A 25613-nucleotide genomic window follows, 5' to 3' on the forward strand; every position below is an offset into this window, starting at 1 on the left:
GTGTTACATTTTGGTTCATTCAAACAATCTTAAAGAATTCATATATTTTGTTTCATAACTATGAGAATACAATTCAAAATTATTTCTATTTTTTTGTATGAATTTTATTAATACAATATAATAAATTTGTTTTATTTTAAGAACATTAAAGTCTGGACACAATTTTTGAGATGAAAAATCAATAGGTTTATGAAGACATATTTTAAATACTTTTTCTGTAATAATTAAAGTAGATTAAATTGATTTTAAATAAGCTACCCTAACCTATAATTCCATACATAATTGGAGATTGAAATAAAGTTAAGTATATTGTGCGTAATAAACCCATTTACAAATAATTTCTCAATTAAACAAAATAATATATTATTTTGCATAATTTATTACAAAGGTAATTAATGTGTTGGTTCCATTTTAAATGATTGTCGAAAATTATGCCTAAATAGTTAACTTCAGAGGACTCCTTAATAATAGGATATTTACATTGTATAAGGCAACAATTAGAGTTATGTAATTTAATCCTTAATATAGAATTTGGAGGGTTTTTTTTTACATTTTTCAGATAATGAAAATGGAATAATTAATGTTCAATATTGAAATATATACTTAGTACGATATGCATTAAATTGCAAATATATGGAGTGGAATGTATAATTCATTATTACATAATATTTCCTTGGTATTGCAGTCATTATTTTGTTAATGTAGTAAAGTATGATTCAATTGCATTCTTATACAGAGTAAAGTATGATTCAGTTGCATTTTTATACAGAATAAAATATGATTCAGTTGCATTCTCATATAGAGTAAAGTATGATTCATTTGCATTCTCATACAGAGTAAAGTATGATTCAGTTCCATTAAAGTATGATTCAGTTGCATTCTTGTACAGAGTAAAGTGTGATTCATTTGAAAACTGTGGTCTCAAAACTCGTTCAGTCCAGGTGGCCATTGTTATGATTTTAAGCTTGTTTTCTCTGAAAACAACGCCAATAATTGTATAAAAGTTTGTGTTATTATGCATGTCAGTTGAAAACGCACTCATTTCGTGGACCAGTGGACAAAAAAACTAGCACAGTCCTTTAATTAAAAATGGACTGAACACGTTTTGGGATCACATTGCATTCTTATACACATTTTGGGTTGAATATATTGATTTTTATTGTTATGAGTCTCCTGGACATATGGTTTCCGTAAATGAATCAGGAATTGAAAATTCTTGGGATAATATTATGAATTCCTTATTTTCAGGCGAAATACATTTTTCACATGTCAGTCAATATCCATCTTCTTAAAGGAGCCCTCGACTCCGAAAACGTCCCCAGCATTCTTCGCCCTTCCTTGGCGCTTGGATTCGTCCACTCGGAACACTTCGTCTTTCTGGAACCAATCGCTATACTCTTCCAACAGACGTCGCACTTCCTCTGCAACACATAAAAATAATTTCTGGATTTATGTTCCCTTTAATGTTTAGGTTCTATTTATCAGTGATATATTTAACAATAAATAATAATAATAATAATAATAATAATAATAATAATAATAATAATAATAATAATGTTTATCACAGTTTTCATCCACCGTTTAAAGTCGCTATTCACTTAATATTAGGCACCTATCATTCATTCATTAGCTCTGTGTTGTAACTCAAAACATAGTGTTAACTATATATCCAGTATATTTGGATTTTATTTTCACCAGATAATTGGTAAGTATGTCATCTTCTTTCCCTACGAACTGATGTGTATTTCTTATTTTGAGTTCATCCTTCACTACACTCTATACCAGATGTCTTTGTAGCAGATATAAACAACGGAACGAAATGCAAGAGAGCGCGGTTCACACGATACTGAACTCTGTGTGTGAATTAAGTGACCGACTACGTTCATATGACGAAAAGTGAAAATTAAAGTAATGTGTCTTTGAACATACCTTCTTGCATCAGTCACTAGTTGTACTGCTGTCGTCTGCTCATACATCGCACAGGTGCTAGACGCAATAGAACTGTAGTAGTGGACGCGTCTCTGAATACCGTCTCGTAACCAGGATATGCACGAGCTAGTGTCTACACCGCTCTCAGCTAAGTAATGACTCGCCAACCAATGGGAGCGCAGCGATAACATGAGATGCATCGAGACCCTTGTTATGGTCTGCTCCAAAGACATCTGGTATAGAGTGTAGTACTTTAAGCGGTGAACTAGCTGCATGTAGACTATGATTTAAAACTCTCGCTATTTGTGAAAATCAGTATTAATTGGCCCGGAATGGCACGCGCCAGTCGGAATTGAAATCGAAATTTAATAGCAATATCGTTAATTATTGTGATGTTGAGAATGATTACTGTATATATTTACAAATTTATTTTTATATTAACTTGAGAAAGTTTTTCGTAAATGTCGAAAAATATGAGAGTGAAATGGATCGTGATCGGTAGTACATTTAGTTCTTTGTGAGGTACTATACAATTCTCTAAATATTTTTGCCTGTTTTAGACCAACACTTACTATTCCACATGGCGAATATTGAAGACCATGTGGTTACCAAAATGCAGAGATACCACATAAACATCAGAGATCAAGAGCAAGTTGGTGTCAAACACGAGTCCCAGGGAATGGAAATACATCTCCGAACATGCTACTATCACAGTCTAGTATATACGGTCACGAAGCTTGAGTTGTGAGGTTGCTAGGAACAATAGACTCTGCCGGTACTATTTTGCATTGTCTGTAATGAGGCAATAGTAGCGATCCTAGTGGTTAGCAACTATCTATGGATGCATATTTATTACATATTGAGCTTCGTGACTGTATATACTAGACTGTGCTACTATGAAGTTTAGAGTACATTAAAAGTTGATGAAGTAAAATGAATAACTCTGGCAATACATAGATTCTAACTTCGAGCGACACGCATTGTGGGACATTAATAATTCGGCAAGATCGGATGTTGATATGCAAGCTGTAACTGACGAGCAGACAAGAAAATAATAAGCGACAGAACTGAATAGTTTGGAAAAAATTGCTTACCTCCAGCCTACTGTAATCTAGATGTGGTGGAGTTTGTTATTCCAATAATGTAACGGGAATATTCCCGCGGGAAGATATTTAATTTGCGAATATTCCAGGAATGTTTCTTTTTACCATTAACTTTTTTTTACTTTGACAAATGTTACAAGTTACAACTCAAGGGATATATAAAATATATCGATTATTGAAAATAATCTTATGATTATTCCCGCATTCCAATCCAACAGGACCAATATGTAGACCTATAATAAATACGACAAATATTTTCCCCTTTCAGTTGTACACCTTTCGTTTATTGTGCTCAAAAGTTTTAAAGGGCATATCAACACAATATTAAACGTCACTGTAATGTAGCGTATGTCATAAAGAGTATCAGAAGATCACAGATGTATATATATATATATATATATATATATATATATATATATATATATAACGTTTTAAATCCAAATTGCAGTACGAAGGGAAATAGCATAACGTAGTAGATATGTACGATATGGTGCGATCGTTCAATACATTGATACATATCGGAAATCAAGTGTGAGGGAAAAACAGTTCCGTCATTTCCCATGCTTACAATCTCTTTCTGATATTTCTGAATCAAATTTAAATAATTATGGTCATCTAAGTCTAAAAATATATTTTCAACAACGGAGATTCGGTGATTTTAAAAAATATTTCAAATGATTTCTTACTTTTTGCGAATCCTTTCACCATAGACATTAACAAGGTTAAGCCAGAAATGCATCAAGTAGTAGCTGATTTGCAGAGTGTTACATATTTAAAAACGCGGTGCAGAGACATGTGGTTAAATTTCTTTATGCTCGACCATGCCGAAATGTAGTAATTATACACCTGGTAGCAGACCTTCAATGCATGTCATTAAAGGACACCTACTCATTAAAGGTCAAGTCTTTCAGCCAATGACGACACAGGTTACAACTGTTCAGCCAATGACAGGTCAGCTTTCTACCGTTATGAAACCGCAAGTATCGATTATTCTCGGATATGCAATCGAAAGAGAATTAGCGAAAAGTCACGGAGGCTGGAAATCCAATACTGTCGCAGAAGGTTATGTTCTGTTACTATAATAATTAGCGTTAATTGTAAATAATATTCAAATAAATTCAATTTGTCATCTCGTTTTTCAATGTCTAATTTAATTTCAATGTTATTTCTATAGGTTCTTATGGCCTAGCAAGGTCAATGTGAACATCTGTTCCACGGAAAAAATCAATACTTTCGCGTCTGCCAACATCTCACAACATACGGGACATTGGTGAAGGCCAGATACAAAGAAAATTAATAATATCAAGTTAGAAATATGGTCGAGCATAAAAAGTCGTATGAAACTCGCCTATATTGGTAATTAAGAAGCTCGTATGAAAATTATGAAACTCGCTTGCGCTCGTTTCATAAATATCCATACTCGCTTCTTAATTACCTTCATTATAGGCTCGTTGCATAATGTACTATTAAAATTCTGTCTACGAAAGTATATGCTTCCCTTAGGTTATTTTGCTCCAATATAGCAGCTATGTTTGGCTCCACTTACAGTTGCGAACGTTTTTTTTTTCCCAAAATTGAAACTTGCAAAATCCAAACAATGATCGCGGCTGAAAGATGAAAGTTTATTCGCTATCTTGAGATTGGCTACTTGTGACATAAACTTAAAATTCTGTGGCAACTTGAAAGTTATTGTATAGTAAATATGAAGTTTGTGATGGCTGTACCCCACTGATATCTGGGCGGGGCCTCCAACCAACCCACAACCATGCGACGTCATGTGTAATGCTGGTTGCGTTGCCTGGTGTCATCGTGAGTACAATTCTTTCGATGGCTTTCTTAAGGATTACTTAGGCTTTCTTAAGGATTACTTGTGAAGGTGCATATAAGTGGAATGCCTTTGTAAAAGATTTAATTTACATAAATGATTGCATAAATAAGAGGTCTACGGGCATATTTTAGCATACTTTTCTCGCTCACGTAATATTAAATTGTGGAAATAATAAAATAAGAAGGTAGCAGTACGCCTAGCTTTATTTTACTCTCGACAAATTAAAAAATTTAAGGGCCATATTCATAGACATTCTTAGCGCGGGCTTCCGGTGGATGATCAGCGAACTAATGTTTTTCGTATTCATAAACCAGTGTTAGCGATATGATATGATATGATATGATATGATATGATATGATATGATATGATATGATATGATATGATATGATGTGACATGGTATGGTGTGGTGTGGTGGTGGTGTGTGGTGTGGGGTGTGTGGTGTGGTGTGGTGTGTGGTGTGATATATGATATGATATGATGATATGATATGATATGAATCCTGTACAAGTAATCACTCGATGGCCGGGACTAGTTTAACACGCTCGTAGCGCGAGCTAGCGACATGTCTATGCATAGCACCCCAAAAGGTTATTTTTTTCTGAGACATGGCTAAAGTGAGGAATGTGCAATCTTATTTATATAGTTCTTACTATAAGGTATTTTACAATACTTATCCAAAAAGTATTAAATTTATCTACTAGAAACGTATAAGTGCTTACTGTTATAATGAGTAAGAGAGTCCAGCTCTCCTCCATATTCTTTTGGCAGCAACTCTTTCGGAATATATTCGTATAGCGTTTCCATCGTTGAGTGTATACATATCTGAAAAACAAGAAATGTATATGTATTGTAGAAGAAAAGCACGGAGTAAAATAGGAAATGTCACATAATCTTGCTCTTGCATCACACTGCACACTTCCTGAAAGAGTTTGTCACATCAACCGAGTATGTTGCGGAAAACAATTGTAACAAATGGGCTATTTTCCTAACATTCTGAAACCTTGACTCAAGCCGCTGAAGGTCTTGCAAAATTGTACCTACAAACAGGGCTATTCAAATAGAAGGAGCAGATTTCAAATATTTATTTCTTCCAAACTACAAAAGATAGAAACACAATTCCAACGTTCCTGGACAGATGAAAGTTTAAATTTTGAACAGTCCGGGTAGAAGTTCCAATCACGGCCGCATTGGCGCTGTTGCTTGTCATGCGCGGCCGCATTGGCGCTGTTGATTGTCTGTAGTAAAATGGCACACAACAGGAAAAAGCATTTTGTGTGCTGCAATTAGCAAAACTAGAGTCCATTATTGAAGTTCAACGTGCTTTTCGCCGTTAGTTTAATAAACAACCGCCTCGTCATAAGCAGATTTACCAGTGGCATCGTAAATTCGTAGAAGATGTTTGCATCTGCAAACAGAAAAGCACGGGACGTACACGCACATCGAATGAAAATGTCGAGCGTATTCGTACAGTTTACGAAAGGAGCCCAAAAAAAATCCCAAACACTAGCAAGCAGACAACTGAACATTCCTCAACCACGGTATGGCGAGTTCTGAAACATCGTCTGCACATGATACCGTACAAACTGCAGTTATAGCAAGCATTGCATCCTGACGACTACAACAATGATACCATTCCAGGACGTTGGATTGGAAGAGGAAGAGGAGAAGACCAACTTCATCTCCGGTGGCCTCCCAGGTCTCCAGACCTCACTCCTTGTGATTTTTATCTGTGGGGTTCCGTAAAAGACCGTATTTTTATCCCCCCTATGCCTGACATTGACCTTAATACTGCAATCAACAGCGCCAATGCGGCCGTGATTGGAACTTATACCCGGACTTCTCAAAATTTAAACTTTGGTCTGTCCAGGAACGTTGGAATTGTGTTTCTATCTTTTGTAGTTTGGAAGAAATAAATATTTGAAATCTGCTCTTTCTTTTTGAATAGCCATGCATTATTGCCATCTATTTCGAAATAAACATTTGCTTAAACGTTCGAAAACAGGTAGAATTTCTACCTATTATTCCCCCTTTAGGGGAGGGCACGGGCTTGGAATGTCTTGCCACCCTGGCCGCTCTGGGGGGTCCTATTGTGCTACCCGGGAAGGTTTGGTGTGCATTCCCCAAGCCAACCCCCCCCCTCCCTGCACGCCCCTGAAACACACCTGCAACCTACACGATCCATGTTACTTTCCCACGTAGGCCTCATCATAGTTACTCAACCCAGGTCCCACGATTTACCATGAGCCCAGTGGAGAGCCCACGATGCGCTACCACCAACAACCAATTACCACATATCCACGGGGTCCAAGTTCTAGTCTACAGCGTAGCAAACCCTGAAACCTATGAAAGAAACGGATGGCGAAATGAGTCCGAGGTCCAAACGTTATTCAGCAATTCTGCTTCAATTGGTAGAGGGAAAACCTCGGAAACATTCTCAACCAGATAACCTGCCCCAACCAGAATTTGAACCCGAGCCCGCTCGTTTCACGGTCAGACTTGCTAAATGATACTCCACAGCGGTAGACTAGTATCTCCATTCCAGATTGATCTTTATGCAAAGACAATTTGTATTTTCATTCATTCATAATGTTCTGTCCAAAAGCAGAGGAAGTGGACAGCTTCAAATACTTGGGGTGTACTCTATGCAGTAATATGAGCTGCTGCCAGGAAGTCAAACGGAAACTTTTAAAAGAAAAAGTAGCATCTACTACAGACCTTTAAAGAAGAACTAAGGAAGAGAATAATGAATTGCTTTGTGTGGAATGTAGCATTGTATGGGGCATAAACATGGACATTACAAAAAAGTGAAGAGACGCGAATAAGATTATTTTGAATGTGGAAATGGAGAAAATTGGAATGTATGAAATTCACAGACAGAATAAGAAATGAAGCTGCGATGGAAACAGTGGGTGAAGGAAGAATGATTCTGAAACTTATAAGGAAGAAGAAAAGAAATTTATTGGGTAACTGAGAGAGAATAAACTGCCTACTGAAGGATGCACTGGAAGGAATGGTGAACGGGAAAAGAATTCGGAACGGAAGATGGTATCAGATGATAGACGATATTAAGATATACCTATGAATCATATGCGGAGACAAAGAGGAAGGCAGAAAATAGGGAAGATAGAATGCTGGGCTTGCAGTGAAAGACCTGTCCTTGGGCAGAACACGTTGAATAAATCATTATGTAGTAGGTAAATATTATTTTTACGTAATACTAAGAACGAAAATTACCTCTTATTTTGCACAATGATAAGCCTAATTTTATATATTAGACAAGTTGTCATATTAACATTTATTTTCACCAAGGACACAACCCGGTTATTTGTTACAGACACATACTTTTTCCACTTCAAGCCAGCTTTTTGAACAGTTATCAATACCGCTAAGATGTTTAATACCGTGTTTGTATCCCTGAGGAAATATAAGTAGCAAGTTTTCTTAGATCAGAATACTGTTTCCTACTTCTTATTGATATTACTTTTGTAAAATGGCAAGAAGTTAGGTATAAGTATCTTTTTCATATAAAGACATTACTCTTATAATTATATCTTCAGCCATTACCAAAATGCGGTGCAAACACACTTTCAAAACATTCGGGTAGACTTGGACAGTTTTTCTCTGCAACTACCATAGTAAGGTCTTTATCAAATTTTTAAGATTATATTCTTTATGGAGAAAATATTTATATTTCAGACGTACAGAATGAAATATTATTTGATATTCACGGGATATTTGAGGATCTTTTATATACTGTAATTGTTCTGCTACTATCCTGTCTTTGCAAGATATTATGCGCTAGAATATTTCTTCGTAGAACACGATTTTTCTGGTAGTCCATGATGTGAAGCCAAATAAGTTGTCTTAAGATTCAATCACTGCTATATGGTTTCCAGCCAACCTTCACTTGCCAAGTATCAATATTATATTGTGTAATCTTCCACCTGGCTAGGTTTGTCATGTAATTTTTCAAAATTACCTCTAATTCTCTAATTAGCTTCGTCGCGTTGTTCTCTTTGTGTTTCCCTTGTTACCCTTGTTTTTTCCTTCTTATCTTTTGCATTCACCTTTTTTTACCTTGCATTTCCCTTGCTGTAATTGCATTCCCTTTGTTGTCCTTGTTTTCTCCGTTCCTCTCAATTGTTTCACATTTCTTCCTCTTGTTCTCATTTCGTTTCTCTCGTTCTACCTTTCTTCCCGTTACCCTTGTATTCTTCTTGTTTAATATCTCTGTAAAGCTGTGCACGTGTCGAATTTTTAGCAAGACAGATCTGAACTGAAATAAAGTATTAAACGGAAAGCATATTATGTTATAGAGCTGAGACGAGATGTTATGGCATCAACCTGCGCGAAGTTTTAAATTGCCGGCCAGCAGGGTAGAGGAGTGGGGGTTGTTTGAGTTACGGTTCTCAAGCTCAGAGCGGCAGGCATATCCGTTTCATCTCTTTCTAAAAACATTAGTCTTATCTTAGTATCACCACTTTCCTACTCAAGAGTCCGAAGGTATTTCATGGAATTACGTCCGCTATTCCATCTTTATATTTTTATTCTCCGTCCGAATCAGATGACTGATCTGTGAAGGAATCAGATGTCCCTAAGTTTATGGAAATGTTCTCCAAAATACTGTCCCTCACGTGCTCACTTTCAGTGTAACTGTTCTCTACTTCCTTCACATAATCATACACTGATATCCATTCTTGGAAGAAGCGATTACAGAGTCGGCCTCTGCTTATGCGTAGCCTAGAAATTATAGATGAGACTTCTTAGGACTTCTTCATCAAAACTGTCTATAACTGCAGCAATATTCTTCTTCGGCTGTGATTTTTCCGGACTGGAGAAAGAATATGCTGTTCCTGCCTCCATATTTTTCCTTTCTTTCCTGATTCTTACCAAGGTTCGCTTTGAAATACCAGTGGCAGCCAGTACTCTTGCACACACGCTTTTCAGACTCTTCTGACATGAATTTCCATACATTGCATGCTATTTCATGTCCTTGACTATGAACTACTCTATGATTTCATATCTTAGACAATGCCATAATGAGGGCGCTCAGAAGGACAATGTTTTCAATATTAGCAATAGCGGTAGTAGCAGAACGATCTGAACACTCGGAATGCTAGTAACCAACTAACCCAACACCCCTCCAGTTGAGTGTGAGGGCAGGTCCAAGCAAACGAACTAACATGCGTCCTTCGCGCTGGTGCCATAACTTCTCGTCCGGGCTCTACCACTTACCTTTTCCACTAAATTCTTCTTCAGGAATGGCTTGCTTATGTTCATAAACATTTCTGTGAAGGGACTTGAATTAATGAAGTGAATGCAGGTCACTACGCCTGGAAAAGCATCCTGCAATTGATATTAAATAAGTTGTTAAAAGTGAAGTAGTAACCAGTAATACTAGGATTGATGATGAAGCATATTTCTCTCGGATCCGATTCCTAGAAACTAAAGTAGATGTGCTAATACTATTCAATGCGGGAGTATTCGTCATGTTTCTTATAATGAAGATTTTGTGCCAAGAGTCTCACGAGTTTGTAGTGTTGGTAGAATATTCCCAGTGAAATGGGAACTGAAGGGCTACAAACGTGATGTTCACAACGATTGTCATGATGATGTTAATGAATGAGTGGGCTTGTACGTATATATGTCATGGAGGCGGCCAACTAGCAGGAAAATGATAGAGTTTTCCTCCTTCTTTAGCCTCGGTCCTAGAAGAAAGTGATTGGTCAGCACCACGCTCTCACCCTTTATATCTGAAAAGGACTCAGTATTCCTATTTATGGGAGATTAAGTGGATACCAGAGACATTTTGTGAGGTGTAAGGAGATGAAAAAGCCCACCTTTACATGGACTTGAACCCACAATAAACTAAAATTCTCTCTCTCTCTCTCTATCTACAGGAAGGACCGCATTCTCTACGATTAAATCAGTTAAATAAATATTTCCGTGTATAATGGAATATCACACTGATATTATACAAAAGTATTGGGACATCAACGTCTATTATGCAACATTACACCGGCTGTTCCAGTCAAATTAGACGACACAATAATCCCTTTTGCTTCCTGTGTTTAAAACCTTGGAGTTTAGTACGATACGCATTTAAACTGGAATAACCAAGTAACTCATATTAAAAAAAGTGCTTTCCATACTAGAGGATATTTCCGAGGTGGTGTTACAAACTTTCAGGGATGATGGCGAAGGGCACATATATCAATTAGAGATAAGGAACCCTGGTCCGGAAATGACCGAGTCGAAAGTTACAAGAAAAAATAGTTGTGTGCAAATGACATAATTTTATTCCTCTGTACAACTTATTTATTTGTATTTATCTGTATTAATTACACATCCTGTATTAATCTGACGTTGTTTACGTTATCTACGTACAGTATTCCATTCAATGCGCTGTCTGAGGGATGGGGACAGGAAACTACACTAAGGCAATGCAGATAGTGTGATGTGTAACGGACATGATAGGTCCAGATATGCACGTCTGTAGACAGCAGTGTATGTGTACAAGTTGCAGTGTCCAGTCGATCAGTCCTGTGAAATGGAGGAGTACACAAGAGCGGAATAAATTTTCGAATACGGATGAGCCAATGGGAACAGTAGACAAGTTCACAGATTGTATCGGGACAAGTACTCACGTAGGAGACATCCGACCCATACCATCTTTCCAGGACTGTTCCAAAGGTTAAGGGAAGGAGGGCACGTGGTGCGATATTAAAATTCCATTTCCACACAATTATTTTTGCTTATAACTTTCGACTCAGTCATTTCCGGACCGTGGTTCCTTATCTCAAATTGATACATGTGCCCTTTGCCATCATCCCCGAAAATTTGCGACACCACCTCGGAAACACCCTGTATATTCTTCGAACAGCATTCGAAAATTTCGCCCGCTTTCACTCAAAAAAATACTAGTGGAAACACTAGTAATGTCCCACTTTGATTATTGTGATTTTCTACTGACTAACCTCAATGTCAAACAGTCGCAAAGATTAAAACGTGTTCATAACTCTTGTGTTCGCTTCGTATGCGATGTCCGTCGCGATGGCCACATTACCCCCATCCTTCCAAACTCTAAACTGGCTACGGCTTTGCCAAGTCCTTCACACTTCTACAATTACGTACCTTGCCTCCCGTTTCAGTTACCTGTCATCGTATCATAATCCCTTCACACGCACGCAAAATAGCTGTATACTAGCCTACCAACACCAATACCTTACCCAGTGACATCAGAGACTCAGAATTTAGCAGTGTCCAGGGGCGGCTTTCGAAGGGGACTGCGGAGCTGCAGCACCCCCAGACATTTGTGGCCCTTATCTCGTTTTATGTTGTGATATATATTTATTATACAGTCTCTATTTAGCGGCTCGATTTTTTTTTTTTTTAATTTTGCTCTCATTGTTATGCACGCAATCACTTCCTCCCCTGGTGCTGCCAGAGCGAACCGAGAGACAAGGACGGATTGGTGAAGCCGTTTCCTCCCCTGGAGCTGCCAGTCTCGTCTCGGATACTTTGCGCGTTAGTTTTACCCCTCCCCCTCTGTCCCTCGCCGTGAATCCAGAGTTTCCAAGCGCTGCAAAATTTGCAGCTGTTTGTCAGTAGTGCGCAGTGTTAAATACATTTTCTTTAATGTTGTGAGTGTAACAAGTGCAACAATGTTTAATTCTGTACAATATATACAGTCTATTCAGTTCAGTACCTTAACAATTCAGGAGAAATGTGAAATTAAGTGCCCATCGGTTGAATCTCATAATGGAAAGAGCCACTAAACAAAATAGCCTACATAGCTCGCATATTTTTTGCTAATTTATCCAGTATCCCTGCTTTCTTCCCTCGATTTCCACACAGCCTGTATTAGATTAATGTGTTTCAAAGACAATTCCGTCAGCTGGAGCAACAAGATGGAGTTTTAAAATAAGAACAATAAATGTTGTTCATGAGAAGGAGCCATTGCTAGAATGTTTTCAAAATATAATGGAATCTGAAACCTGTAACAATATCACAATAAATGACGCAAGCGCCCTGGTGCGTACTCTTGAAGATCCTGAATTCAATTTCTGGCTCGGTTTTTTTTTTTTTTCATTTATTGATGTATCATGTAGGTATATTATACAACCAACTACAACATCGCCAGTTAGATATTTCTAAGGTTCAAATCTGCATATAACAATTAAATTATGGTTTATTTCACGACACTCGCAACTGCAGGGGTTACATCAGCGTTGCCGGTGTGCCGGAATTTTGTCCCGAAGGATTCTTTTAAATGGCAGTAAATCGACTGATATGAGCCTGTCTCATTTAAACACATTTAAATGCCATCGACCTGGGCCGCGATCGAACTCGCAACCGACTATGCTACCGAGGCCGACTCTGCATATCAAGCTTTGTTAATGCCATATAGATAATACGGAACAGTGCACAGTTGAGCAGCGAGATCTGTGAAAATGAAATCCCTAAAAAGCGTCGTAAGTTCGAAGGGATTCATACAAGGGTTGCGGCAGCCAAGGAAGTGTGTAACCTCATTTTCACACAAGCTAACATCCGATTCGAGTTCATAGATCATCTGATATTATCTTCTCTCCTGTGTTAAGAAAAATTTGAATGTTATAGGCCTAAAAGCTCATTTCCTGAAAATGACCTAAATGTATGTGTGAAGCTTTTACCAATGTTCGATAAAAACAAACTAAAAACGGAACTTACTGTGTTGTATCAGAGACAAGAATTCAGAAATATCAGTTACGCAGGCAAGCTCTTGCAGTTCCTTCTATCTGAGAACTTGGAGGCCTCATTTTCAGAAGTTGTGGAACTACTACGCATAGCTATCACCAAACCAATGACAACTTCCGAACCAGAACGTTGATTTTCGTGTTTGAAGAGAGTAAAATCCTATCTTAGAAATACAATGTGAGAAGAGAGACTGACCAGATTAGCTGTTTTCCATTGTAAAGATTATGTTAAACGGCATATCGGATTTTAATAAAAAGGTGATTCAAAAGTTTGCAACCTACAAGACAAGGTGCATGGAACTAATCTTTAAATAAGATAAGTTGTATTGTTTATTTTTGTACGCAGCCCCCCTGAATTCAATACCCACGAGCCGCCACTGGCAGTGTTCAAAAACAAACTCAATAAGCATTTCCTTATTGCGTAGAATAGGTTTAATTTTTACTTTATTAAAAAATCTTTGTTTGTTCTTAACTTCTACAATAAATTGTCTAGCCTTTTTTCAATCAGTTAATATTTTGATTTTCATTGTTTAAAATTTAATATTAATTGTAATTGTAATCTTAATATTGTAGTTGTAGCCCTGGTAGAGGGAAAGAGAAAGCCTTATATCTACCAGGTTAAATAAATAAATAGTAATAAAATAAATGATGACGGTAATGATGATTAAGTTGATGATATAGTTGACGACAATAATTTAAACAAGGATATTGGTAAATGTTGATCGCAGTGGTGTTTGCGGCGAAAAACTGGGACACAAAGGAATATGATTATGTTGCTGCAAAATAAGTGACATATGATTACTTCTGTTATAAAATGATCACTCTTTTTCATCAATTTTCCGATTTTCAGAAATTTAGACATGCGTCAAGCAGAACAAACTTTACCTGGATATACATGTAATAATTCTTCAGAGAAGACAGTTTCAGTTTGGTAAGATGGCCGGCAGTGAATTCTTTCGTGTCGAAAACAATTATAAATCCATGCACAGCTCCTTTTTCCAGCAGTGTAATATCCTGCACCATGAACCATGTCTTCATGGTATCGTCACAGGAGTATTTGTTCACATCGGAATCTATTAAGCGTCCGAATACGATCAGATTTCCATCTTTGTCCATCTTCGAAGTTAATCCTATCTCACTGCAATTAAGGAAAATATTTATGTTATATAGCTATTCCACAATTAAAGATAAATTATATAATAATTTGATTAGTCATGCGTCAGATGGCCGTGGTATATGAACCATAGAGAACAAACCAGGTTTGCGGGTTCAAATACCGCCGAGAACATATCTATTTGTTTTAGGGCTACAGGTGATGCCTCATGTTGTAGGCTGAAGCCCGACGTCGTGTTGACCCCACATGACAGAAATCTTAGCCTAATATACAAGTTAACATTGCTGAAAAAAAAAAACAAAAGGTCAAACCATGGTAATTGTTAAATACCAAATATTGACCATTTTTAAGGTTGAGAACCCAGAAAGATCGAGCAGCTATCCTCTGATTTTGTCCACTACAAATAGGGGAAACTCAGCTAATTCCGCAGTACGGGTAATTTCGCAGTAGTGCATATATGATTTTACTGCGGCTTTACAATAGCGTGAACGTAAGTTTTTGTGAGGCTGTCAACAGGAGGCATGTACTTTGCAGTGCTATAGAAAAAATCAAGCATAGTGGTCGACATTTCTGTCGGCAATACAGTGAAACGTCGAAAGTTGGGTGTTTTTCGCCTTTTGCTACACAGCTGTGAAGAAAGTGAGCATTGTTATATATATAAATTGTTCCTTTTATGTTACTTTCATAATCTATTTCATAATTATTACGACTGCGAAATGAGCCAGGTCCTATTGCGGATTTATCCGCACTGCTGCGGAATTACCCGAGTTCTTTTTCTACTGTAATGTATGTATAACAAAATATATTTGCATTTTAATAGGTCTCTTTATCTCATTTGGTATTAAAAGGTTTCGTCCATGTCTACATACCTCGATAATATTTTTGAATAAACAATTTGATAAAATATGACAGATTTACTTCTTAATGTTGCGGAATTACCCGAGTCTCCCTTACGCATTCACTGCACTCAATGCCGGAGATCGAACCCGAGTTCCCTGTAACGCAAAGCCGCACTGATCTATAAAGGTGGGGAGAGTTATACATGTCGTTAATTGAATACACTTGTTATTTAGGTATAGATGAGTTTATGCAACTATTTTTTCAGGATTAGGCATACAAGGAAATATTCAGCTGACCCAAACATTACATAATCATGCAATTGCTGCCATTGGTACACGTAAGTTTATCTACGTTATCACTAACATAACTGGAAACTAGGAGAATAAAAATTTTCCGGTTGTACTGAACGACAACGCGTTCGAATGACGATTAAGAATGAACATCGAGCAAAATTGGAAACACTTTCAGTACGAATTAAAAATAGTAGCAAATTTTATTTTTTTGTACACATTCACTTGTAATTTCATTCTTCATTATTATAGTTGGAATCTCCTGGTAGAGAGGCAGAGAAGGCCTGACGGCCTTATCTCAACCAGATTAAATAATTAAATAACCATCCTTAGCTCGACAAGCCATCATGGGTCCCGGCTGTCCATAGGAGTTTCCGCCATTCGTCCCTATTTCTAGCAACACTCATCCAGTTTTTAACTCCAGTAATTCTGGCACCCTCCCTGATGCCATCCTCCCATCTGACCTTTGGTCTTCCTTTTCGTTTACTTTTCCCTGGTTCATATCGGAGGACTCTGATGGCTGGTCTCGAGTCCCCTAATCTCATTATATGACCAGCCCACCTCAGGCGTCCCATTTTTATAAAAGATGTTATATTGGGTTCACTGAATAGTTCATATAATTCATTATTATACCGGGCTCTCCATTCGTTATCTACATTGACTGGCCCAAAGATCGACCTTAAAACCTTCCGTTCAAAAATATTTAATCTATGTAGGCTATATCCTTTTTTGTCAATATCCAGGTTAATGAGGCATAAGTGAGGACTGGTCTTATCAAAGTTTTATATATCCTAATTTTGCTTTGGGGGGTTAAAATAAATAAATACTACTACTAATACTACTACTATGTAATCATAAGTATCCGGACACTGCGTAAAACGTGTTTTTATCATAGAAGGCGACACAGTAGTCAGAAGACATCAGACAGCTGTCAGCTGACAGCGCGAAAAAGCAGAATGGGACGGTCTGAGGAACTCACAGACTTTCAACGTGGTTCCGTGGTTAAATGAAGTCTGTGCGCGAAATTTCCACTCTCCTAAGCATCCCTAGGTCCACGGCTAGTGATGTTATACTGAACTGGAAACATGAAGGATGTGTACAACTCAAAAGCATGCAGGCCGACCATCCATGACTTTCAGAGACCGTCGAGTGTTGAAGAGAGTCGTACAGCGTAATCGTCAATCATCCACTGCCACCATGACACAGGAATTCCGAACTGCATCAGTATCTTCTTCAAGCACCATGACTGTTCGGCGCGAGGTGCGTAATCTTGGTTCCCATGTCCGAGCAGTTGCCCATATCCACACATCACCAGGCAAATGTCAAAACGCCACCTCGCATGGTGTAGGGAGCTTCGAAACTGGACCATAGAAGAATGAAAAACCATTGTTTGTAGTGATGAATCACGGTATACAATGTGGCAATCCGATGGTATGATATGGGTATGGAGAATGCCTGGTGAGCGACATCTACCAGCCTTCATAGTGCCGACTATGAAATTCGGGGGTGGTGGGGTTAAAATGTTGTCATGTTTCTCCTGGAGGGGGCTTGGTCCCCTCGTTGTCTTTCCTGGTAATGCCACGGCACAAGCCTACGTTGACATAGAGCGTATTCCGAATCTCAGCGCTGAGCAATCTGATGGCATCACGGTGTTCCCAATTTCACCGATGACGTCACTGATGCTCCACCGGTGTCGCATCGGTGCGGTGCCATCAGCTTGCAGAAGTAGTGGTAGTCTCTATCAGCCGCCATCAGTGAATCTGATTGGTTCTTGTATAGGGCGGCAATTAGCAGACGAATGACATCGTGCACTATTGTGTGATTTCGATGTGTTCTGCTTTAGTTCTGCTGCATTGTTTGTAATGATCACAACGTAAAAACAATATGTTAATGGCTTATGAGCGAACATGTCAGTTATTACTACCGGTTCAAGAAATAAATTGTTTATGCTCTCTTTTCTTTGAACGAGATGGCAGTACGGAAATTTCGCAAAATTTTGCTAGCGTAGCACAGACAACAACTTATAAAGTCGCCATGACAGCCATCGATCCTTCCAGCAGTTTTGTTCCTATTTCTCTGCAGCGTGACGTCATTGTTGTCCACCGGTCCGGTGAGATTCGAATACGCTGATTTTAACCACTTTCATGCTGCCTACCGTCGAAGACCAGTTCAGGGATGACCATTGTGTCTTTCAAACTCAACCGAGCACCCATCCATACTGTAGAGCTTGTCGGGAAGTGGTTTGACGACAACAGCGTCACACTAATGGGCTGACCTGTGCAGAGTCCTGTTTTGTATCGGATAGAACATCTTTGGGATGCTCTGGAATGCCAACATCGTGCTAGACCACACCGACCCACATCGATACCTCTTCTCATTTCGGCGCTCAGGGAGGAATGGACTGCCATTCCCCAGGAAACCTTTCGCCGCCTGATTGAGAGTATGCCTGCGAGAGTGAAGGCTGCCATAAAGGCTAAGGTTGGGTCAACACCGTATGGACTGTGAGGGTCGATTTCTAAAACACGGACGAAATCGTGGTTCCAAACCTCGGATTTTAAACCGCGATCGAAGTTTGAATCCTTACGCGATTTTTAAAACGAAGCCGTGACGCGGCTTGAGAAGAAACCGAGGTTCGTGGGTTTTATATATATATATATATATATATATATATATATATATATATACATACATACATACATCCTGACACATTTACGTCTTGCCAAAATTTGTGGACAGTGTAATGAGTATGGAACCATATTTCGTCCAGGTAAGTAACGGGCTTTTGTTCACCTCTCTCATATAACGGAAATAAGATGCGCGCTTAGCTTCTATATCAGAGCGTTCTATTAGATATTTCCTTTTATCTTTACATTTTTTGAATGTAAACGCCATAGATAGTATAAGTTTTTGTAAAGTTTCCTTGCACCCTTCAAAACCAATCTCTCTCTTAAAAAATTTATGCAACTTTCCTAATGTCGAAAGCTCTTTGTAGAGACCATAATATTTATTTATGAACTTCTCTTCTTATGATACATTTGTCCATGCCGTCTAATTGAATCTTATTTGCAGGAGGTATTCTAACTTTGTTTGGTGTCGATATTTCTACACCCTTTTCCTCACATCCTTTACCTTCCTTTCTAATGCTACTGTTTGTTTCCTTATTTAACTTCACAATATCTGCAGCACACTCTGTTGTCTTCGATAGAGGTAAGAATAAACCCGTTATCTTTCCTTCATCAGAAAACTTTATGACATTATAAATAATGTTCCGCGCTTGGCTACGAAACACACGTTTTCCTACACGCGGCATTGCGACCAGATCGAAACAGTAGGGTTTGGATGTGACGACACTCCAGCAGTAAACATACGCAGCGAGCACGGAGTTCCTCATTCTGCCACGACGGGTGCCGCCTTGGTTGCGTAGTACTTCAACTATTTTGTTGTTGTTATTGTTGTTATTATTATTATTATTATTATTATTATTATTATTATTATTATTATTATTATTATTATTTTATTATTATTATTATTAAATAATTTTGAGATGGGCAGGGCATGTAGCACGTATGGGCGACTCCAGAAATGCATATAGAGTGTTAGTTGGGAGGCGTAGTACAGACCCGTTATTTATCATCTAGGACACAATCTAAATCTTTCTAGATATTGATTGGTTGCTAACATCAAATAGTTTTGTTTTTGCTGTTCTGATATTTCACGTAACTTACTGATATGTAAATGAGCAATAAATGTATCAATATGTCACTTTCCTTTACTTCTTGCCACTTGTAAGGCTTGTTATGCGTGACATTCAAACAGCTATGTCTCTACACTCATTGGACATTGAACATTTCTGTCTGAATATATTTATTGTTTCTTCTAAATCCCTCTGTTTGAAACGCGAGGACAGGGAACGATGTCAGATAATGTGAGCTAGAAAACTATTGCTACTACAGAATGAGCAATTTTCGCTATACCGTCAAGTAGTATCGTTCTGGGTTTGTAATAGTACACCTTATTAAAATGAAGATAACTGTAAGGGTATGCACGGAGTGAATTAAGTTTATCTTTACTTCTTATTGTCTTCTCAACGTTGGAGAATATCGACATATTGGTGTACCTCTGTTCTATCCACTCGGAATCTATCTTTAGGTAGCTGCAAGGAGAGAATTGTCTGTGATTAATTTTCCCTGAAACAGAGCAAATTCTACCATAAACACAAATGAAGTTATTTTCTGCGAGATCCCACGGAGCAGATATACATCAGAGAGCCAATGGCGAAGATGATTAAGATTAATGTAATTGGATTAGAATAATACTCACAAGATGGACAACGCCTGCTGGAGCTCGGAGCTGTGAAGGTTCCTGTTCTTAAAAAATTCCACATGCGTGCGGATGGTGTAGTACGCCTCGATAGTTTGCTTGCAGGCCTCCAGGCTGTGCTGACTGCAGTTCAGGAACAGGATGAGCTGTTCGTCTGTCAACACATGTCACCCACAGCAGTCTGAGGTTCGATTCCCACCTCCATTTATCCATTGACACATGAAATAATGTTGATATAGTGGCTATCACACAACTGTTCTTATTTAAGCGATGGAATAGTTTATTTCATAATGTATTTGTGTGAGGTGACTGCAGGTCTCTTTGTATGTTAGCAGAGTAACCAGTTGTCAGTTGAATGCTCTGTGCGTTTGTTCTCGTTCTATAGCTAATTATTGTTTGTTTATGAACTGAACAGCACAATAAGAAACGTTTTATTAAAAATATAATATTCTAGGTTTCTCTTCATTAAAAGCAAATCGTGTACTTCTCTGCAATCATTATACCTGAAAGCATTTAGCTCATAATTCTTTTACAAACATGCCATATGTTCGTGTATTTCTGCGTCCTGTTCCACAGATGTTTGATCTTGTATAATACAAGTAAATTCTTTAGTACGTAGTACAAATACTAGTAGTTTCTATTACACAAAAGTGTGTTCTGGAGTTCTACTGTATTACTCAATACTTACAAATTGCACGGAGTTATGCAATAAGATGATAACCGCCAAACATCTGTTCTCGAGATGCCTGCCATTGAAATAAACCTGGTTTGTATTAAACATTTTACCCAAGAAATATTGTAAAATTCATACTATTACAAAGAAATAGCACAAATGGTACACTACTAAAAAGGCTAACCGATTTTTAATAACTTATCAGCAGTTCTTTTGATTTAATATTACAAAGCAAAATAAAGAAATGAATTTTATGCAGTAAGACTGTTTTATGTAAAATGAACAAATTTGATATGTTAATATAACGGGAGACCTAAATACTAGAGTAGGGAACATCGAAATAGGATGTCATATTGGAAAATTAGGAGAAATAGTTTCAATCCAAAATGGCAAAATATTAATTTATTCCGTACTTTACGATGACTTGCGAATAATGTATACAAAATTTAAACACAAGGATATCCACAAATTCACATGGTCAGCTATGGGATCACGCTCTATAATATATTATTTTATCTGTAATATAAAAATATCTGAAATGTTTTTAGATCTATGAGTATTTAGAGGATTTGAAACTGAATCAGATCATCACCTTCAGTACAGTCAGAATTCACTCAAAATGGTACAAGAGAAATGTTAAATGTTAGAGAAGACTGAAGCAACTCTTCAAGATAGGTTTACTTCGCGATCTGCATTAAGTGTTTTCGGAAAAATTCACCATTAAAATGGAACACACTCACGGACAGGAGAACGCGAATTCGATTATGCGCACTGTTCAAAACATACAGAGGTGAGCCTGCCTGGAGAGAAATAAAAAATAGGTTGCAGCCGCCAAATTACTCTTCAAGGAACGTCCACTCATATAAATTGAGGGAAAGAAGGCAGAGGACGGACACTGGAAAGTTTTCTTTTCTCAATCGTACAATCAGGGACTGGAATGCTTTACCTGCAGACTTACTAAAGGCTTTACCAATAACCAAAAATGTATTTAAAAATAGGCTTAAGGACTTTACTAATAGACGGTAATTATACATAGTATTTAAAGGGTGTAAATGAATTTTGTTATTGAAGTGTTGTATCAGTGAAGAATTATGTTGTGTCAGTGAAGTGTGTTGTGTAAGTGAAACGTGTTCCTGTCAGTGAAGCTTTATAGTTTATAGTGACTGTGCAAAGTATTTGAACAGTGAAATGTTTTTGAAGTGTTAGTGAAATCAGGATAGAATCAGTGAAATGTGTCGTAGTTCCAGTGCAGTGAGGGAGTTGACAGCGAAATGAGTGTAGTGTTGAAAGGTGCTTGTACAGATATGAACATATACTCGTGGGTTTTGGATAGATCTCAGTTTTAAGATACAAATTAGAATATTTCAAATGTTATTTTAAGTGATCGTTTCATTTAATTTAGTATATTCCCTGTTGTTGTTATTATTATTATTATTATTATTATTATTATTATTATTATTAGTATTAATTATTAGTATTATTATTAATTGTATTTTAATTAATAAGTTTATTATTGTCATTATTGAGTGTAATTAGTTACCACTGCCACCGGGTATATACCCATTGCAGTGTGAATAAATACATACATACACAAAATCTCTGATTAGTCCTCAAATGAATTAATTATATTCCAATGACACTTCATTACTGTAAATAACAATGCTCTGCTCGTTTTTCAAACTTTTCCTCTATTTTCTAAAAGCACTTCGTAACCTTGCATCGTAATAGGGCTATAATACTATTATACCCTGTGCCCAATAAGATCATGAATAAATTATTTCACAAGCTTGCCAATATAAATATTTTACCTGTTACTCCACTGGGTAGATGCGGTTGTTTGGACACCCAATCCCTCAGATAGTCAATATTTTCTTTCTTCAAGTTGCTGTTTCTAGACAGCTCTTCTTGGGCAGTTATGGGCGGCATTGTCACCTGTTGAACTAACAAGAAATAGTCATAAACAATCACTTTGGGTGTCACAGTGCACAGCTTGAGTGAGATTAGATATTGAAATTCAATATTGATTTTATATTGAATTTATCGGTTTATCATTATTCAATAGTGACACATGTGCGATGTTCCAGTACATATGAATGACGACGATACTTGTCTCGGGTTATGTCTGAGAACACGTTCTTCTGGTTTTGATTGAAATATGCAGAATTACTTACAGCTTGGAAAGTAATTTAATGTATTCGAATTGGTAGCATTCATATTCGGTGACCTAGTCGATTAGTGCTCAAATGAATTAATTATATTCCAATGACATTTCATTACTATAAATAACACTGAAAATGACAATGAAACGTTATAATTGTCATATATTACTCCCTGATCATAGCCAGACTATTTTAGTCCATCTCCAGACTATTAAAAAAAGAATTGAAGGATTGATAGCAAAAACCGGACAAGTCCAGAACTTCAAATTTTGAGCATAATACAGTTCTCTTCACTTCATTTCAAGCGGGGTCTATTGACATAACAAGTTTTTACAAAAACCAAATTTATGATATTGAAATGAGTGTTGAAATTGTAGCGTTTATGCAAAAAGCGGATTAATCCAACGTCTTTCTAGTATAAGACGTACAAGTCACAAACGTATCCGGTTCTTGTTAGAAAATATCATGAAGATGGCATTAGTGCTGTCTTTTTTTGTTTTATCGCCATATTGGTTAAAAATTTCGATTTACAAATGAATGATCATCAAAGTGAACAACATCCAAAAAATGCAAGTCTTCAGAATGAGGAAAATGTTGAGGTGGCAGAAGATGACAATAGCAGTCGATGTAATGAGAAAAAACAGCAATAATAATAACAATAATAATACTAATAATAATAATAATTTATTTTTATTCAGCATAGTTTGTGTTGTTATTAGAATAATTATTTTTCGCTACTTGACATACCTGACCTACCATGAATTCAAAGGCTGAGTCCACACCTTTGGAGTAACGGTCAGCGCGTCTGGCCGCGAAACCGGGTGGCCCGGGTTCGATTCCCGGTCGGGGCAAGTTACCTGATTGAGGTTTTTTCCGGGGTTTTTCCTCAACCCAATATGAGCAAATGCTGGGTAATTTTCGGTGCTGGACCCCGGACTCATTTCACCGGCATTATCACCTTCATCTCATTCAGACGCTAAATAACCTAAGATGTTGATAAAGCGTCGTAAAATAACCTACTAAAATAAAAAAATTCAAAGGCTGAAGGAAACAAATTAGAAAGAGAAAAATGTAAACATAACAAAAATAGTGTTTTTCTTGTACAGGATATCATTCCAACATTAAGTTTTTAATTTAATGAAACAGTTTTAAGGTATTTATTTGTATTTAGATACAGTTGACAATATGAATGAAATATAATTTCATATACTTTTTCTCAATAGAAGCGTTGGGCGGAATAACGATCTATGTTACAATCTGCTAACTGTGCAGGAGGAACAAAAATGTTACATCGTAATTCCGCTCATAAATTTACTATCGGACGGGCAACATAGACCGTTATTCCATCAATATGTTTTGTACACTAAGCGAAGTATACGATTGTATGTTATTGAAAGTCAAAATACAAGTAATAGAAGTTTATAACATTTTAACTCCGGAGAAATACTACTGGGGAATATAGACAATAAACAGTTTATGCAATCAGAATGTTATGAAATGTACAAAATCAAAAAAAGGTTAAATTATGAAGAAAATAATTATGACATTTATTTGTAAATGCTGTATACTAATATGAATTAACACCATGTATTTTATTAAAGTTACAGTCAATGTTATATTATGAATAAACATACAATATTGATCAAATAATAAGACAATTATTAGAAAATAACTGCTGTATTGAGATGTAGGACACCATTAAATTAATGAATAATAAGAAATAAGTAAAGACAATTAAATATTGCAGTTGAGAAATTGTTGGGGGATAGAATTTTAACCTCTGTCCCGAATATTCAGTATCCATCCTAACAGATGACATCTTTTAAGTATAAATTTGATTAATAATGAAGACAATAACAATTACAGTTTTTAAATGCTGACTATAAGAGAGCAATAGCTCCTTCCTGACATCAGGAGGAAGCTGCGAGTACATCTCCTTACAAGAATTTCCTGAAACGAAAAACCTAGATAAAATTCTAAGATTAACTATATGCCTAGTGACAAAACACAACATAGACAAACTAACACTAGGTAAAGTGTAAATTAAAATACAACTAATAAAATACTGCAAAAATAACAGACAGGGACTTACACTACTTGGGGATCTTTCGCACAAACTTGCGACTTCGTCTTCTTTGTTGTATACTCAAGACACTATCTCTCAGCGACTTTTATGGCACATCTTTCCACTTATTAATATTAATTTGTCTTGATCCTTTTTTAGATTTATTTAGCCGGTCAATACCTACCGTAGAAATCGTCATTGTCTTGCAGTTGTCCATTTTACGTAATAGATCAACCGAAACCTGATACACAGAGTTCAGTACTCGTAAAGAGAACAAACTTCCGTGCAATAACTCCCGATACGATGTAAACAACTGGATACGCTAGAAGTGACTAGTGACATATACCGTTGTTCCAACCAAGAAATTCATGGTTATAACTCTTGTAGAAGCGCCTTTGATACGGATAAAGAGAAACAATTTTTGTGGCAACTGTGTACGAATATACAGAGCTTTAATCCATTAAAAATCCGATTTTTTTTAATTGTAACATAGACCGTTATTCGCCCAAATGCATCAATTAATGTATAATTTTTTCTGCAAAAAGTGGATATGTCC

At 37.0% G+C, this 25613-nt stretch overlaps 1 protein-coding gene across 1 annotated transcript; it reads right to left on the reverse strand.

Moving 5' to 3' along the window:
• Nucleotides 1-409: 409 nt before the first annotated feature.
• Nucleotides 410-22769, reverse strand: LOC138700547 (clavesin-2-like). The gene is made up of 6 exons (XM_069827136.1): nucleotides 22642-22769; nucleotides 20161-20314; nucleotides 14482-14734; nucleotides 10097-10207; nucleotides 5581-5683; nucleotides 410-1421 (listed from the first exon to the last, which is right to left on the reverse strand). The coding sequence occupies exons 1-6, from the start codon at nucleotides 22757-22759 to the stop codon at nucleotides 1270-1272; spliced, it is 891 nt and encodes a 296-aa protein (XP_069683237.1). The 5' UTR covers nucleotides 22760-22769; the 3' UTR covers nucleotides 410-1269.
• Nucleotides 22770-25613: the final 2844 nt, after the last annotated feature.

Source organism: Periplaneta americana, chromosome 5 (genome assembly GCF_040183065.1).
Source record: "Periplaneta americana isolate PAMFEO1 chromosome 5, P.americana_PAMFEO1_priV1, whole genome shotgun sequence".
Classification (NCBI taxonomy): domain Eukaryota; kingdom Metazoa; phylum Arthropoda; class Insecta; order Blattodea; family Blattidae; genus Periplaneta; species Periplaneta americana.

Bases quoted from the DNA above. Each gene is read 5' to 3' on its own strand.
- LOC138700547 (XM_069827136.1), bottom strand. From the start codon at position 22,759: ATGCCGCCCATAACTGCCCAAGAAGAGCTGTCTAGAAACAGCAACTTG. The intron at 5,684-10,096 runs GTAAGTGGTAGA...CTTGTTTTTCAG, and splicing joins AGAAGAATTTAGTGGAAAAG to ATATGTATACACTCAACGAT. The intron at 1,422-5,580 runs GTAAGCACTTAT...TATGTGTTGCAG, and splicing joins CTCTCTTACTCATTATAACA to AGGAAGTGCGACGTCTGTTG.